Source organism: Anopheles bellator, chromosome 2 (assembly GCF_943735745.2).
Source record: "Anopheles bellator chromosome 2, idAnoBellAS_SP24_06.2, whole genome shotgun sequence".
In the NCBI taxonomy this organism is placed as follows: domain Eukaryota; kingdom Metazoa; phylum Arthropoda; class Insecta; order Diptera; family Culicidae; genus Anopheles; species Anopheles bellator.
This window is the reverse complement of record NC_071286.1, coordinates 9,242,529-9,258,489: the sequence shown is the minus strand read 5'-3', so window position 1 is coordinate 9,258,489 and position 15,961 is coordinate 9,242,529. Positions and strand designations below refer to the sequence as shown.

Below are 15,961 nucleotides of genomic sequence, written 5' to 3'. Positions count from 1 at the left end.
TGCGGCAGCGCCGTCAGATGTGCTGTCATGCAAAGAATCCCCACAAAAATCCAGGAAAAAAAGTTATAAACCCGTCTGACAGACACACGGTGAGTAAGCGAATGGAAAAGAGGGAAGAGAGTCTGCAAAAGTTCCAGCTCTCCAGCTGCTTGGGCGAAGGGATACCGAAGAACGGAGTGGTATTCGAATTCTAAATTCATCTTAATAAAGCCTACTGTTGTTAGGCGTAACTTATTCTAAGGGCACATAGTGCAGGATCTAAACAGTTCCGTGTTTACACCGCTCGCAGCGCAGTAGGCTCTCTGAAAACGGGCCTGAGCCGCACTGATAACAGAGCCTTGTGACGTAGCGGTTGTTCGTTGTTCGAGCTGAGTGACAAAAAAGACTGTGCGGAGGACGAGAATTCGCTTTTCGTTAGTTCGAACCAATATCGCTGTTCGTTTCCACTAATCGCGTCGGGAGGTTTACGATTGCGTGTTCGTCACCGCCGGCTAATGGTCGTTGCTCAATACTATTTCCAGCCCTAAGCCCACATCTAAAGAAAGAACAAGTTGACAGTCGGCCATTCTTGCGGGTGCCGATCAAAGTGAACCTCGCAGCGTCAGGTGCAACGAGCGAACAGCTGGCGAACAGTGTGCGGTTCTGTTTCGCTTTAAACACCTTACACAATGGCAGGATTGAACGACAATCCGTTCGGTGAGCCGGAGATTGACAACCCGTTTGCGGTAAGTGAAGGGGGCATGAAACTCGATGCGGCCTTTAACTTTAATCACTCGCATCTCCGTCCGTCCCACCGACAGGATCCATCGATACAGCAGATAACGAGAAACACGACCAGCCTGCAACAGACACTCGATGACTATCGGCCGTTCGATAATGATCGCAATGTGCTGGGCACCAACGGTGCCAATCAACCGGCAACGCTCCACCCGTCCACACAGTCGCCGCCGGTGTACAGCCAGAGCGGAGCCCAGTACCAGACGAACAATAATGGGGCGATGGGCGCCACCGGGAGCAAACCAGCCGGAATGACGCAAATCTCCACCGCTGAACTCGAGGTAGGCTCAGCAAGTGGCCCAAATATGTTGCTTTTGCTTCCAACACTAATGCCCATGTTTAAAAAATATTCACCCAAATACGGTTCATTTTCCACTCTTCTTACATCCGGACAAAACGTACTTCCCCCTTTGCACCCCATCCGCACGGGCCACAGAATCTCCGGGTATGTTTGAAGTTACTACCACACAGTTTTACTCCTTCGTGCGTGCATTTTTTTTTTGTTCGCTAATGAAAATGATACATTAAAAATCCATCGCACAAGAACAGATTTTCGGCTGCCTACAAATGGTTGGAATAGTTTGCTGAAAATCTCGAACCCAACGAAAAGCTTATCAAATTGGAGAGAAAGCAACAAAAACCCATCTCCCAAATTCTCTTCGCTACTGATTAATCGCGTATTGTTGTGGCCAGTCACCAATTGGTGTCACCAAACGAGTTGCTTATCAATCTAACCGACGCATCATGTGTTGGTCCGTTGGTATTAGTAGCGTGACTAATTTCGAACAATCTTACGCGAGTTTCGATTGGTGGCCATATTTGTCGGTGTCTCAAGCCGTGGAATGAGAGAACAAAATGGACAATCTTATTCTACACTCCATGCCCCCGTCCGCAACGGATGTTAGATGCATGGATTTGTTATACTCAAGCTTTTTCAATAATTGCATGGTTTTAGTTTTCTGTTTCCTTTGTTAGTATAAATTTCAACAATATTTTGCAAAGTATCTTGCCATTTTTCCGTTAATTTTGCTGCACTATCAAACTTCTTACATTTTAAAATGAACACTTTTTTTTCTCCTCTCCGCCGGCTCTGTAGCGAGCTCAGGAAGAACTCGAACGCAAAACGCGACAGCTGGAGATCCGGGAAGCGAACCTGAATAGGAATATGCCTTCGAACCAGCCTAACAACTGGCCACCGTTACCTTCGATGTGCCCGGTAGATCCATGCTTCTACCACGATATCAATGTCGACATTCCGGTCGAGTTCCAGCGAGTAGTGCAGTGGCTCTACAGGCTGTGGATGTTTTACGCCCTCGTGATGGTGGTCAACGTTCTGGGTGGTCTAGTGATACTGATCCATTCCGGCGAGTTTCGCACGTTCGGTCTGGGCATCCTCTACGCGGTGCTCTTCACGCCGGCCTCCTTCTTGTGCTGGTGAGTCCCACCCATTCAGCATTCCGTTCCGTCGGTTGTGAGAGTGTCGGCTAATCGATTTCTGTTTTACTCGTTTGCAGGTACCGCCCAGCGTACCAGGCCTTTAAGACGGACTCCAGCTTCAAGTTCATGATGTTCTTCTTCATCTTCTCCTTCCAAGCGCTGGTGACCACGATCCAGACCATTGGCTTTCCCGGTTCCGGTACGTGCGGTATCATCATGGCGGTAGAGCAATTCAGCTCCGGTTGGGGTGTTGTCGTTGGCCTATTTCTGATGTGCATTGCGCTCGCCTATGGCACCTGCGCCATCGGCAACATCATTATGCTCACAAGGGTAAGAAGAACTCGTTCTCCACTGGAAAAAGTATGGCGAAAGGATCTCTAACTCTACACCCTCCTCTTTGCTGTTCCAGGTCCATCGCATTTACCGCTCGGGAGAAAATATGTCCATGAATAAGGCACGTGAAGAGTTCCAGAATCAGTTCTTCAGCAATCAGATCGTGCGTGATGCGGCCGCCGGTGCTGCCCGCGCCTCCGTACAGAGCACCCTCAACAGGTACTAAGACACTAGCGCTGCACCTCTCCCAAACCCCACCACCCTGCCACCTGGCCAGTATCTCCGAGGGCCCCCCTTTGGTAACGCGTTTCCTTAATCTTTCATTCACACCTATCTGTCGCTCTTTCTATCTTCGCTGGAGTCCCGCTCAATTTCCCCTCCCTTCTATGGTGTAAATGTTTTGCCTGACACTTTTGCAACGTTATTTTACTACTTCTTCGAGTCTTGTGGGGACGTTTTTTTCTCCTTCTTAATCATTAGTGCCTTTTCGTGCGTGTATCGAGCTCGGAAGTTGGTTTGTGACTGAAAAGAAGAAATGTTTGTTTTCTTGTTCCAAATGCTCGATTTCGTTCGATAAAAAAAACGTTCCGATCCCTTTGGTAGATATTAGCTTCTTTTGCACTTTCTTTGCCCTTAGTCTTATGATATGATTCGATTGTGTTTGATATCCGTTCCTTCTTTGATTTACTTTTATGAAAATGTCTCAAGTACACAATAATCTGCGCGATACTTCCCCGATGTCAATGTTGCGATACAATTATTTGTCCAAGACACAAGACCAGCGCAAGTTTTCTTCTGCCACTGCCCATCTAATAACCTGGAAGTTTTCCACGGGCTAAAATTAAGTGGCGATCGTAAAAAACATTGGATGGCCTTGAGATGGCAGACGGTATAAGTGTGGAAACACTGATTTGATTTGGACAATTTAGAGCAACCGTTTGCCTAACGTCTGTGAATGTTCAAAATATAATCAATCCTTAAGGTATGTTTCCCAGTCATTACTTAAAAAATCACTCACACGGCGTAACTCTCCACAACGTACTTCCTCAGCGGGCGTGCTGACTACTGAGATTGAATGTTTTCTAGGTTTTTGCACTTTACAAAAAAATACTAAACGACAAATGAATTCTGATTTTGTGTTTCCGAGGTGAAATAAAAAGCATTCTAAGCAAATATGTTGCGAACAATGTTTGTGCTCAAAAGATTGATTTGAATGACATTTTTTTTATCAAAAGTGGCACTCAAGCTATGGCTGATGCTGAGCAAGAATAATGCGTATTTTAGATAACATAACTTTCGATGATGAAAGTTATTAAACAGCGCTTAGACTGGAGTTTATTATTTAGGCATAGCAAACGTAACGATCATCTGCTAACAAGAGCTAGTTAACATTTGTGCTGAACAACGTAAATTACGTATGGTTTATATTTATCTTAGGCTTACAAAGTGACGAACCAACGCAACACACTATTACACGAATAAAGAAATGCAACCGGGAAAATTACTTTTTCTTTTTGTTTTTGTTTTTAATTTTTATTGCACCACCCTTTCATCGTTAGTTTTTTTGAATTTTTTGTTGGAATGTTAACTATATTTCCGGGCACCCAAGGCATTCGATTAGTTCTCGATTCTTGGATGTGAATGAGAGGTAAGTCCCGTTGGATATTTGACACTTATAGACTCGACAATTAATGCCGATCCGGATCAGGTACTATTCCGGTCAATTGCCTATTTGTAGTATTTCGAACGATAGTTGAAGATATGATATGGATATGGAGACATGGACCATCGGCAGAACCATGAATTTTGCAGTGTTATAATTATTTGGTTTAATTAAAACTTGAAACGAAAGGTTTGTAGAAAGTAACCTGTTGAGTAGCATTCTTTTAGTATTTTGTTTTTCCAAATTAAGGATTTGCAAAACTTTATTTCTGTTGCTGCATGCCCCCCTTTTCCCATTCCCATTGTATTCTGAGGCCACAAAAACGATAAACCATCCCGGCGAACCCGACGTACCGGCGTGAGCTCTCCATTGGAGTGGTATTAAAGTTGAACCATTTCTGTTCCTGTGTACATTCTAGCCCGTATTGATAGAACCGATCAGTCCCGTACGATGCAATGTCTCTGATCTGAACATCCCAAGTCCGCATTGACTTCGACGGAACAGGGACGTTGTCCCCGGAGGGCACGTGTTCTCAAATCCTTGACACAGGAACGCGCCCCCAGACGACGGATGGTAGCATGTGATTAGGAAATTAAACCCTTTTTCCGTTTACCACTCTCAAACCAGAGCCGGACTCGCCGCGTGGAACAACGACCCATTACGATGCCATCATTCCCGGTGTTTTATTCTTTGCCTTGTTCTCTTCCTCGTTTTCGTTTCCTCTTAAAACCTCGGACCCCTCGGTATCATACTTTTCTGTCGGGGTCTTTCACTATGAATGTCGATCTTAATTCCTGGTGCCGTATCTTCCCGGTATTTGTTTGTTTGTTCCCAGTGGTTGACTGCCTTAGTGTATCTCTGTGCCCGTGGTTCACTATCCCCATTATCCTTTCATGGCATGTAAGTTTTTTGTTTTTCTCATGCCGGTTCCTGGTACACCGTTTAGCGTAAGCTTAGCCATTATGACAAAATGATAAGTGAAAATTATAGACTATGGCCATCAATATTTACGAGGATTTAGGATGCGATAGGTTCTCTTTTCGTGCACCACTTTTCTATACACTGAATTCCCTCAAAAGTAGATTAAAGCTGTGTCACACTTTACTCGATGTGAAGTAATTTATCGGAAAGTATACAAAACATGCGATACTACTATGCAGCAAGGTGATAAAATCGGTAAAATGGCCAATGATGATTGTACGAAACACCTTCTAATAGCATCATATTATTCCAATAGTCAAAATTATGCTAAACGTGAAGCTATCGCGGAAACATTCACAATGACTCGATTCGAGTTGTACAACATTTACCACCCACTTTCGCCACAATACAATGTACAAATCTTTCGAGGAAAAGATGTGTTCTGTTTCGTGGGTGCGAGAGGGCTACAAATCTTCGACCTGCGAAATGAAAAACAAATGTTACCAAATCTAAACGCAACTTGTGCTTGATGTGTTGTAAAATAAGCCCTCCCAGTGCAATGTATAAGAAAACCTGTCAATAAATGGGGACTCTCTACTTTAGCAATACAATACACATGACTTTACTTTAAAGAACAGTAGTACTAGCATCGATCACCCCAAAACTCAGAGCTCGAACGCGATCAATCGATCATACCGCCGGCGGCAGATAGGAAAGAAATGTGTTCAGAAAACGCCAAATTTTGTTTGATTTTAGGTTTATTCCTTAAGAATGTTGCAATTCTTACACAAAAAACGCTCCAGGGTGCCACGGAAGCTGGTACACCTGGCGTCGCTCATTTCCGAAATACACACACCAACTAGACACGCGTGACTCTCGTCGGAAGCGGCGAACCAAGATGGAGGGGCGGGCGATGAAGCTTCCGGGACGCAACCGCAAAACCGTACGCCACACCGCCAACCGTTTACTTGTGGGCGGCCTTGCGCATGTGGGCTAGAATGTTGGACAGCTCTTCACGCTTCCTCTTGGCGCGGATGTGCGTACCGAGGCGTCGCTTCAGGAACTTGAGCGCACGCTTATCCTTCGACACCTTCAGCAACTCCATACCGCGCTTCTCATACGGGGCATGGCCGACGACCTCACGCACCAAATCGCGCACGAACTTGGTGTGCTTGGTTTGGATCTGAAAGTTGAGGGCAAATAAACGTGTTAATTCGACTTCCACTGCTGAGGCAAGGGGCACAAAGAGGATTTTGCCACGACAAATGGGAATCAGCACCAATAATTAACCAGTTTGTACGATTTTGCGAACCGAGCCAGCGAAGCAGATCCAATAGAACATTGGGCAGCCAGCGGCCGGTGGGAAAATGCGTACTGTCTGTGAATGGATTAAGGAAGTTTCATCATTTGTGAATCCGGACAGGAGAGTTTCACACTCACACGTCGTAAGCCAATTACTATGGACAGAGGAGTAAGCTAAAATAATGCCATACTTACACCCTTCGTGCGGGACGGACGAATTCCCTTGACCTTGCGGTCTCCGCGGTACTGCAGCTGCTTTATCTTTGTGGTCTTGTGGCCACGGTTCAGGCCAACGCACAGTTCGTATCTCGGAGCCATGTTTCTCTCCTACAGCAGCAGCCAATGGAAACGAAAACAATGCGTTAAATAATCGTGTTTGGCGTGTCACGTACCGACGTGCCCTCGCTGGTCGAAGGTGAAGCGAAGGTAACTTTCTAACACCATCTCGATAGCCGGGCCGCGGGGCAACGCCATTAATTCGTGATATTTTCAGCAGCAGCCTCAGAATGTGTCTCACCTTCTCGTCAGTGACAGCCGGAAAAGAACTCCATTCGCCAACCGTGAGGCGAACGAGAACGAAGGACAGGAAGTGGATCGAAATGACAGCTGACTGACTGGTCGACAATCGAGTGCAGTCAATGTCGGTGTTTTGTCGACTTCATAACTTTCGATTTGAATTGTTTTCAATCACTTATGTGAGATTAATCGGTGTATTGGCAAATAGGAAATTATTCTAAACAAAAAAGATAAAAAATGTAATTGTATAGTGTTCACACTTTTGAGCACACCTCGAACCCTTTCTTCATTGTAATGTCCCAGTTCGCTTTAGTAATTGTTTATTTGTTCAATGGTTATTTATGATTTATGATTTAAAATTAAAACCAAAATGTTTCAGAGTCCAACGAAGTGACATAAAATCCAATCGGCTGACTTTTTAATATTTCCCGATGCGGGGTGTCGTTGCTAGTCATCGCGACGTTAAAATCGCAATTCGATAAAAATAAGTGCTGTGAACATGAATAGATCTCGAAATACAACAAACAAAAAAATCTGCAGTTATTATAACTGCAACAATAGCTCAGTTCAAAATGAAGATCTCAAATAAGGAGCTTGAGGGGCTACATAACGAATATGCAGGAAAAACCAAATTGGGACGGGACGTTTACACGCAAACGGAGCACGTAGATTTTTTTACCGAATAACTCATGAATGTATAATAAAATTAAACATTGGCGGTGAAAACAGTTTTGAAACAACAGACAGTTTTCCTTAAGCATTCGCGTACGCGTATTACGTATTACTAATACGTAATATTATATTACTAATAATATTGTATTACTATCAAGCCCGGTCCAGGCGCTACGATAATCGCTACAATAATCGTTGCTCAGACACATCGTAGCGTCTGGACCGGGCTTTACTTATTCATATGCTGAATAAGGTAGGAATATAGAATAAAATTTCCACACGAAAATGGTATGCATAATAAAATAGTATGGATGAGTTCTATTTTTGCCGCTCGTCTAGCGTACATTTCGATTGTTTACAGCATCGATTTGTGTACAGTAGAAATGGCCAAGCATTTGTGTTTGTTTTTAAGAGCGAATGTTCTGAAGACGCCCGTTTCTGTTTTTGTTGTAAGTTTCACCATTATCGTAGAATAAGCTTAAATTTTTAATCGCACAACTTCAAGAGCGATTGTAAATTCGTTGCTATAAGTTACCGTCGTTTATTTTCTAGCTCACTCACTGACAGCATTCCAGTTTCAAATCATGTCAGAAATGTCTTGAAATGTCAGATCCGGGCTCCGAGCAGCGTTTGGCGCACTCTACACATTCGACGTTTGTGAAACAATTGTTTTGTCTTTCGCACTTAATCGTACTCTTCTTCGTCGTACAATCGTATTGTTTCGTCTTTCGGGCTTAATTTCGGCGCAACGTAAATGGTGAAACCAAGCAAGAAACGCAAGCGTCAGCGAAGTGGTAACGAGCAAAAACGTGCGAAGAAGCCGAAACTACAGTCATTGCCGAAGGAACAGGTATGTGAAGAGCATATCGTTGAGGCGGATTCTACGATCCGCGACGACCGGCCACTGGATTATGGGAATAGCAAGGTGCAGCAATGGATGCAGCAGCAGGAACCGTTCCAAACCGTTGGCTACGATGATGTGGACGATGAAATTTCAGAGGATGACAACGAGCAATCGTCTGTGTTGCCCGAAGACACAGAGGTAACACTCACTGTCGGTTTCAATTGCGATCCAAATTCATTGGCTTGTTTTGTCTCACCGCACAGGTACCGATGAGGAAGTCGCTGAAAAAACGAAGTGAACTGGAGAAACGCACCAGCGTCAAGTATGAATGCGAATGGAGCAAGTGCCAGTTCCTGACCGGGCACGATCGTAAATATTTTCAGCACATCGAACGGCACGCGTCAAAGGCGAATGTTAACGGAGACGGTTGCTTCGCTTGTCAGTGGGATTTGTGCGATTTTGTGGCAGAAAACTTAGACGAGCTAGTGAGCCACGTTCATTACCATGGTTACCACACCAAGCTAAAGGTGCACGGCGCGAGTCTGAACATTTTGTTGAAGATTCACAAGTGCAACTACGACAGCCGTATGCGAAACACCATCACCAACCGCCGGATCACTTCCGTGTGCGAATGGGAGGGTTGTAGTGATCAGATGAATAAGGCGATGGAATTTTTTTACCACGTCGAATCACATGTTCTCGATGTGTTTCCAGCGGGTGAAAAGCACACCGCCCAGCCAGTGCGCTGTGGTTGGTCGTTTTGTGATAAAACATTCAGCAAACTATGTACATTCACAAAGCACATGTTGAAGCATACGGGCCAGAAGGACATCGCCTGCTACAACTGTGGGGATATGTTCTGTGAGCGCGTCAAGTATATCGATCACTGCAATCGACAGATCGAACTTGGTCGTAAGTATGATATTAGGGCAATAGTTGAGAAATCTAGCCTCATATTATCAGCGTTTTGTTTTCGGATTGTTGTAGGTCGCAAGTATCACTGCACAGAGTGTGACAGATACTACTCAACCGAACGGCTGCTAAAGAATCACATGGTTTCCCACCAGAAGCATGCTAGTTGTCCGCGTTGCCCGCTGGCGTTCGCGACGCAAGCGGGCCTATCGCGGCATATACTCGCACGCCACCTAAAGGAACGGCCGTTCATTTGCAACGAGTGCAGCTACCGATCGGTGACGAAGTACGAACTGGAGAAACATATTGTCACGCACAGCACGAACGCACAGAAGAATCTTTTTCGGTGTTCCGAATTCGGTTGCAACGCAGTGTACAAATGTGAGGCTTCCATCAAACGGGTAAGGCAGCAAGATGAAGAGGGGGCTTAAAATGGATGTAATGGGACAGGCAACCGGATTTTTCATATTTCTTCTTTTAGCACATTAGCAGTCACTACCGTCAACCGACGCACTACGAGTGCCACATATGCTCGAAAAGCTACACGATGGGTTATACGCTGTCAAAACACTTGCACCAGCTGCATCAGTTGGAGCGACAGCCCGGGCATACCCGTTTCCGGTACAAACTCGACACGGACGGTATCTATCGGCTAGCAACGTATGTTGAGCGAAATAAGACCCCTACAGCGTCAGTTAGCAACATGAATGTCGTGAATGCAAATGAATCGCACAAGGTGTCGCAAAAGTCTGAAGCTCTTAAAATACCCATACGGAAGATGACGACGCCGTCGTCATCATTGGAACCGGCGGTTAGCGCTATCGAGCCGATCGGTCAGAACGTGTTTGCAGTACAGGTTTCATTTCCGGTGGTTTGTGATCAATTGCAGTCGGGCGAAGAAACTACCGAAATGGTTACGGAATGGCCAGGACAATCGGTGCAGGCGAACGGGACGGAGTCTAAACGTTTCAAAAGCCAAGCTCAGCCGCAACCGCAACCACCGTCGTCACCGGTGTTTGCTAAGGAGGAGAAAACTACACCAAAAGCAAAGAAAGTGCAAGATTTTACGGTAATGAAGAGATACCTGAAGGGGAACAAAATGCCCAAAATTGACGGAAAACTCGGTTGAATCATCCTTGAACTGAAGCATGTTATATACCCTTATATAATTTTATTTTATCTCGTTGTTCGAATATTTCGGCTTCATTTGCTTTCTCTTTGTTTAGAACGAATCGATGATCGTTCAGTGTTTCTGGTGTACCATGGAAATATGGAAAAAAACGATTCATTAAAAGTATGAATTAAATAAATTATAATAAACTGCCTACATAACGAACGGAAATGAAGATGGAAAATAAATGGAGACCGCCAACGTATTGCTAATTGCTAAAAAGAGTTTCCAACTTGACAACACATACAACTTGAAAGAGAAAGGGAAAGAGACACAACTTGAAAACCCGAAAACAGGCAGCAATGGTGTATTCAAAGTGCTTGAATTAGTGAGAAGGCTTCTTTCAAAGCACTCGTTTCCTTTCAATTTACCCTTCCGAGACCAATTTCAATAAAATAACTTAATGAATAAAAAAATGGATAATAACGAAACGTCATAACATCGTACAAAATTCGAACTGTCAAATCAATGTTTACATTTTGGACGTCATTCTTCAAAAACTGCGACGAACAACGCGTGCTTTGAATCTGTTCGTTTTGTTTAAAATAATGGGGAAAAGAAAGAAAACAAAGTCCAACGATTTAGATGAAACGATGCCGTTGGTAAAGGTAAAGCAGGAAAGCGGTGTTGGTCCAGAAACTGCTTCCACCAGTGCGGAACCGGCGGGCAGTGCTCCTTACACAGCGTTGGATACTATGATAGACGATCCGTTCCAGGATCTAGACTGGGAGGAACTGTTACGGTACGATGGCAACCTGACGGACGAGCTACCAGCCGACACCGAGGTAACGTTGTGCCATCTCACAATTATCTACAAACTTTCCCTGGTTCGCCTGTGGTGTACTAGTTCTGCTTTCCCGTTTGAAAACACAGAAATGGTTGCGCGATACCCTAGCGAACGTCCCGGAAAAGGAACGAACGAATCGAGTGGATTATCGGTGCGAGTGGTCCGATTGTCGGTTTCGAACTCGGAGGGATGATCTGTTCTTTCCGCACGTGGAAGAGCATGCCGAGATGGCTGAGCCGAACGCACACCGAAACTACCACTGCAAGTGGGATCTATGCGATTTCATTACGACGAAAGAGGATCTGCTGATTTCGCACGTGCACTACCATGGTTATCATATGAAGTTAAAGACGCACGCGGCTAGCTTGCACAAGCTGATCGACATCCCTAAATGCAATCGTGATTTCGATAAACGGAACTTCATCTCAGATCAACCGATGAGCTACACGTGCGCATGGGATGGCTGTGATGAACGGTTTGTTAAAATTATGGAGTTCTTTGAACACGTGGTGGCCCACACCAAAGCATACAACGCGGCCAACAAAGGCACCGGAAAAATTGTGCCATGTCTCTGGAAAGACTGCAAGTACCAGTACAAACAGTGTATGCCACAGTATCACATAATGTTGCATTGCGGCAGAAGAACAATAGCCTGCTTCGTGTGTGGTGAAATGCTTAGCGTACGCCACAGATACATTCAACACTGTTCTCGGATGATGGATCTACGCTGTAAGTGTGACTGGTTCTGTATCCACCTATTTGATTGCAAAGATGTAAAATACTCGATTTCAGTTCGCAAATATCAGTGCATGGAATGTGGCAATTACTACTCAACCCTCGCGCTGTATAAGAAGCATGTGTACATTCACAGAGACGCTGCCAAACTTGAATGTCCACATTGTCCGTTTAAATGTTTCTATGCGTCGATGATGAAAAAACACAGCTTAAAGCACAACCGGAATGCGGAAAATCCCTTCCCGTGCGATAAGTGCGAGTACCGTGCAAGAACGGCGAAAGATATTCAACGCCACATCGAAACACATGACCAGATACATCGTTGCCCCGAATTCGGGTGCAACATGGTGTTTAAGACAGCACCATCCAAGTACCAGGTAATTCAGCTGGGCTTTTTACTCCAGCCATTCGAATGTGTCTAACCGATTTTGCTTTTAATCACCAGCACATGCGGGAACACTACAATCTGACGAAGGAAAGATTTGAATGTCACATTTGCAAAGCAAAGTATTTTTCCGGCGCCCCTTTGTCGAAGCATTTGTTCTTCGAGCATAAGGTAAAGCGAGTGCCGGGTTTCACCTTGCTTCGGTACAAGCGTGACACAGACGGGATGTTCCGCCTCAGAACGTACGTTGAACGGCGAGCGAACGAGAACGGAGCAGACGTAAAGCAAGGAACAGAACTAAAACACAAACTGGCGAAGGTGTAATGCACTGTTAAAGAAAAGAATATCGTTCTTGGATGAAAGGTGACATGGATTTATGATTTTTGAAATAAAGCGTAGGAAATAAATACACTAAACTCTTTCGAAACTAGTCTGAGTCGAGGCTTTCCAAGACAACAGATTTGCGGTTCTGGGTAATGAACATTCGTTTTCAGCCTTTATCGAAACCGACATAATTTTTTGAGAAATTTCCAAATGGTTCTACCTTTTCATCGATTCGTTTCGAAAATCCGGCGACTTCCATTAGAATTTGCAAAGATTTTTCTTTCCTCAACAAGCTTTTGCTGTTGTGTCGACATTATGTCGACATTGGTGCTGCATTGAATGCACTCGGTTTTGATGTCGACTGGTGTAGCTGTCATGAAATGACAATTAGACGGAAAACGGAAGTTGACTGCTGTCTCAGTTCAGCTTCGGCAAAGTGCTTCATATTGACAGCCTTTTCACCTTCCTGGAGTGTATGGGAATAGACGTGTAAAATGAAGGTACGAGCGAATTTCGAGAAATTTGATTGCACTTACAGTGCGATTTGGGTAAAAATATGGCACGCAAAGTGTGTTTCACTTGGTGTGCTACAGTTTCAAACAATATCTCGTGTGCGATGGCGTAAATATTGCACAAATTGTGTCCAAAGTGGCAAGCGCATGTTGGTTTCTACCCCGTTGGTGGTTGTCGGATCCCAAAATGTTTGACAAGCGTTCCGACGATCGACAGTCGCTCCAGTGGCTGGGCGGAGCCGGTGACTGAGGATCGAACAGTTCGATCAGATTATATTCCTCTGTTCATCAACTTTTGTGCAAGTATTACATGCGTTGTTTTGTTGTTTTTCTTTTCATTTTAGCTGAACGTATCGTTTCCGGCAACGGGGGCCCAAAAAACCTTCGACATCCCGTCGGATGACCATAAACTGCGAAACTTCTTCGAGAAGCGTATGGGCACTGAGCTCGTCGCTGACTTCTTGGGTGACGAATGGAAGGGCTACGTGGTCAAGATTGCCGGTGGCAACGACAAGCAGGGATTCCCGATGAAGCAGGGCGTGCTGACGGCCAGTGAGTATTCTAAAAGCGTTGTGATCTTCAGTGCTTCAATTATGCTCGTTTACGGTAATGTGGATTGGTTTGCTGCCCTGTTTTCAGCCCGTGTTCGTCTGCTGCTGAAGAAGGGACACTCCTGTTACCGTCCGCGTCGTACCGGCGAGCGTAAGCGCAAGTCGGTGCGTGGTTGCATTGTTGACCAGAACTTGTCCGCTCTGGCGCTGATCATCGTACGCAAGGGAGAGAAGGACATTCCCGGACTGACCGATACGCAGGTGCCGCGCCGACTTGGCCCGAAGCGTGCTAGCAACATCCGCAAGCTGTACAACCTCACCAAGGAGGATGATGTGCGCCAGTTCGTGGTAAAGCGGCCACTGCCGGCCAAGGAGGGTAAGAAGCCTCGCCACAAGGCGCCGAAGATCCAGCGTCTGATCACACCGGTGGTGCTGCAGCGCAAGAGACACCGTCTTCTGATCAAGAAACGCCGCTCGGAGTCGCGTCGTGAGGCCGAGGCCGAGTACGTTCGCATCTTGGCTCTGCGTCGTCGGCAGGAGCGCGTCCGACGCCGGTCGCGCCTGTCGTCGATGCGCGACTCGCGCAGCTCCATCACGTCCGAGAAGGACAAGAAGGAGCTGGCAGCCGCGAAGAAGAAGGAAGCAGCCACCAAGAAGGAGGCCGCCAAGAAGGAGACCGTCGCTGCCCCCAAGAAGGACGCAGCGGCACCGGCCAAGAAGGAAGGCGGCAAGAAGGACGCTGCCAAGAAGGACGTTTCGAAGAAGGATGCTGTGAAGAAGGACGCTTCCAAGAAAGATGGCACGAAGAAAGATGCCACGAAAAAGGATGCCACCAAGAAAGAGGCAACCGCTAAGAAGGACGTAAAGAAGCCGGCCAGCAGCAGCGGCAAGAAGGAGGAGAAGAAGCCGGCAGCAGCGGCCACGGCCACCAGTGGCAAGAAGGCTGCAGCGCCGAGCGCCGCGAAACCGGAAGCGAAGAAGGTGGCAGCCCCGAAGACCGAGGGCAAGAAGCCGGCACCCAAGAAGGATGCACCGGCCGCTGCGGAGAAAAAGGAAGCCCCGAAGCGCAAGCCGGAACCGGCCCCCAAGGGTGAGGCCAGTGCGGCCAAGAAAGAGAAGAAGCAGCAGCAACAGAAGAAAAAGTAGGCGATGCGATCTGGTCGGGGGAGGAGAATGGCTACGGTAGGGCGCGCTCCGCACTGATTCCTGGCGTCCGAAACCTGTGCCCCGGTTTCTTTCCGGGGCTCGCTCGTAGGCGTTTTGTAATTTAATCGTAAAGGATAAAAAGAAAAACACAATACAAAGGTTAAGATAAAGGAATCGGTAACCGTAGAGTACTGTTTTTCTTTTACTGTATACTGCTGGTCAGGCCAGCACAGCTGGCCACGGTTCGAATTCCGGGACCGGTTGCGACTCAACCGGCCATGGTTTCGATTCCCGATACCGGCGCTGACAGAGGGGGGTTGGCGCGGGACCAACAACCCCGCTCATAAAAACAAACTGTTACGGATAGCACCAGGGATAATTGACAATAACATTGTCTCTGGTGCAGGCCAAGACCGCACAGCGGTTGTAGTGTCAAAGAAGGAAGGAAGGAAGGGTATACTGCTTTCGTTCATTGCGAAGGATTCCCAGGAGCAGCTGTGCCCGCTCCTAGGTTTGTCGATTTGTTTCACACGGTAAAGGCCAAATTTTAACAAGATCATGAAAGAAATGGTGGCCTTATACGAATTTAAGGTTCATCGTAAATTATTTCAGCTATATTTGTGGATTCCGGAGTTTTCGCGATGGAATTCTACACGATTCAACAAAATTCAGGCTGTAGTTTAGCATTAAATCAAAAGTGAGCAATTATGAACTATTCCCATGGGCTGCTGCGTGAAACGACGAACGTTATCGACTCCTCTATTTGCGGGAGGCAAATTATCATTATACTATTTATGAACAATCGGCCTTTATTATTTTATGGGAAATCTTTATTCTTAGTAGAACAGCCACTCGTCAGGTTGGATTGTGTAAAACGAAGGTTTACTTTTTCGAACGAAGGATTATGAAGTTTGCCAATAAATCGTACTCGTAGCATGCGCGTTTTCGCGCCAACGATGCTTTCTGTCAACGG

General features: G+C 46.0%; 5 protein-coding genes across 7 annotated transcripts; 4 read left to right on the top strand and 1 right to left on the bottom strand.

Moving 5' to 3' along the window:
- Positions 1–104: 104 nt before the first annotated feature.
- On the top strand, positions 105–5,610 carry LOC131212818 (secretory carrier-associated membrane protein 5A). Of its 3 annotated transcripts, XM_058206855.1 has the most exons (7): positions 105–179; positions 522–725; positions 801–1,058; positions 1,874–2,211; positions 2,292–2,544; positions 2,624–2,766; positions 4,629–5,610. In XM_058206855.1, the coding sequence occupies exons 2-7, from the start codon at positions 669–671 to the stop codon at positions 4,636–4,638; spliced, it is 1,059 nt and encodes a 352-aa protein (XP_058062838.1). In that variant the 5' UTR covers positions 105–179; positions 522–668; the 3' UTR covers positions 4,639–5,610. The 3 variants fall into 3 exon arrangements, with proteins under 3 accessions (XP_058062838.1, XP_058062837.1, XP_058062839.1); XM_058206854.1 differs by having other exon boundaries at positions 112–725; XM_058206856.1 differs by lacking the exon at positions 4,629–5,610 and having other exon boundaries at positions 112–725; positions 2,624–4,038.
- Positions 5,611–5,877: 267 nt separating this feature from the next.
- LOC131208618 (large ribosomal subunit protein eL36) lies at positions 5,878–7,020 on the bottom strand. Its single transcript, XM_058201417.1, has 3 exons — positions 6,951–7,020; positions 6,629–6,760; positions 5,878–6,314 (listed from the first exon to the last, which is right to left on the bottom strand). The coding sequence occupies exons 2-3, from the start codon at positions 6,749–6,751 to the stop codon at positions 6,096–6,098; spliced, it is 342 nt and encodes a 113-aa protein (XP_058057400.1). The 5' UTR covers positions 6,752–6,760; positions 6,951–7,020; the 3' UTR covers positions 5,878–6,095.
- A 1,355-nt stretch (positions 7,021–8,375) lies between these two features.
- Positions 8,376–10,641, top strand: LOC131212445 (histone H4 transcription factor-like). Its single transcript, XM_058206311.1, has 4 exons — positions 8,376–8,663; positions 8,729–9,377; positions 9,453–9,778; positions 9,859–10,641. Exons 1-4 carry the CDS (start codon positions 8,376–8,378, stop codon positions 10,504–10,506), a joined length of 1,911 nt encoding a protein of 636 aa, XP_058062294.1. The 3' UTR covers positions 10,507–10,641.
- Positions 10,642–11,080: 439 nt separating this feature from the next.
- Positions 11,081–12,823, top strand: LOC131211078 (histone H4 transcription factor). Its single transcript, XM_058204430.1, has 4 exons — positions 11,081–11,333; positions 11,422–12,064; positions 12,128–12,447; positions 12,516–12,823. Exons 1-4 carry the CDS (start codon positions 11,097–11,099, stop codon positions 12,777–12,779), a joined length of 1,464 nt encoding a protein of 487 aa, XP_058060413.1. The 5' UTR covers positions 11,081–11,096; the 3' UTR covers positions 12,780–12,823.
- A 376-nt stretch (positions 12,824–13,199) lies between these two features.
- On the top strand, positions 13,200–15,169 carry LOC131211079 (small ribosomal subunit protein eS6). Its single transcript, XM_058204431.1, has 3 exons — positions 13,200–13,279; positions 13,636–13,843; positions 13,931–15,169. The coding sequence occupies exons 1-3, from the start codon at positions 13,274–13,276 to the stop codon at positions 14,986–14,988; spliced, it is 1,272 nt and encodes a 423-aa protein (XP_058060414.1). The 5' UTR covers positions 13,200–13,273; the 3' UTR covers positions 14,989–15,169.
- The last annotated feature ends 792 nt before the right edge of the window (positions 15,170–15,961 follow it).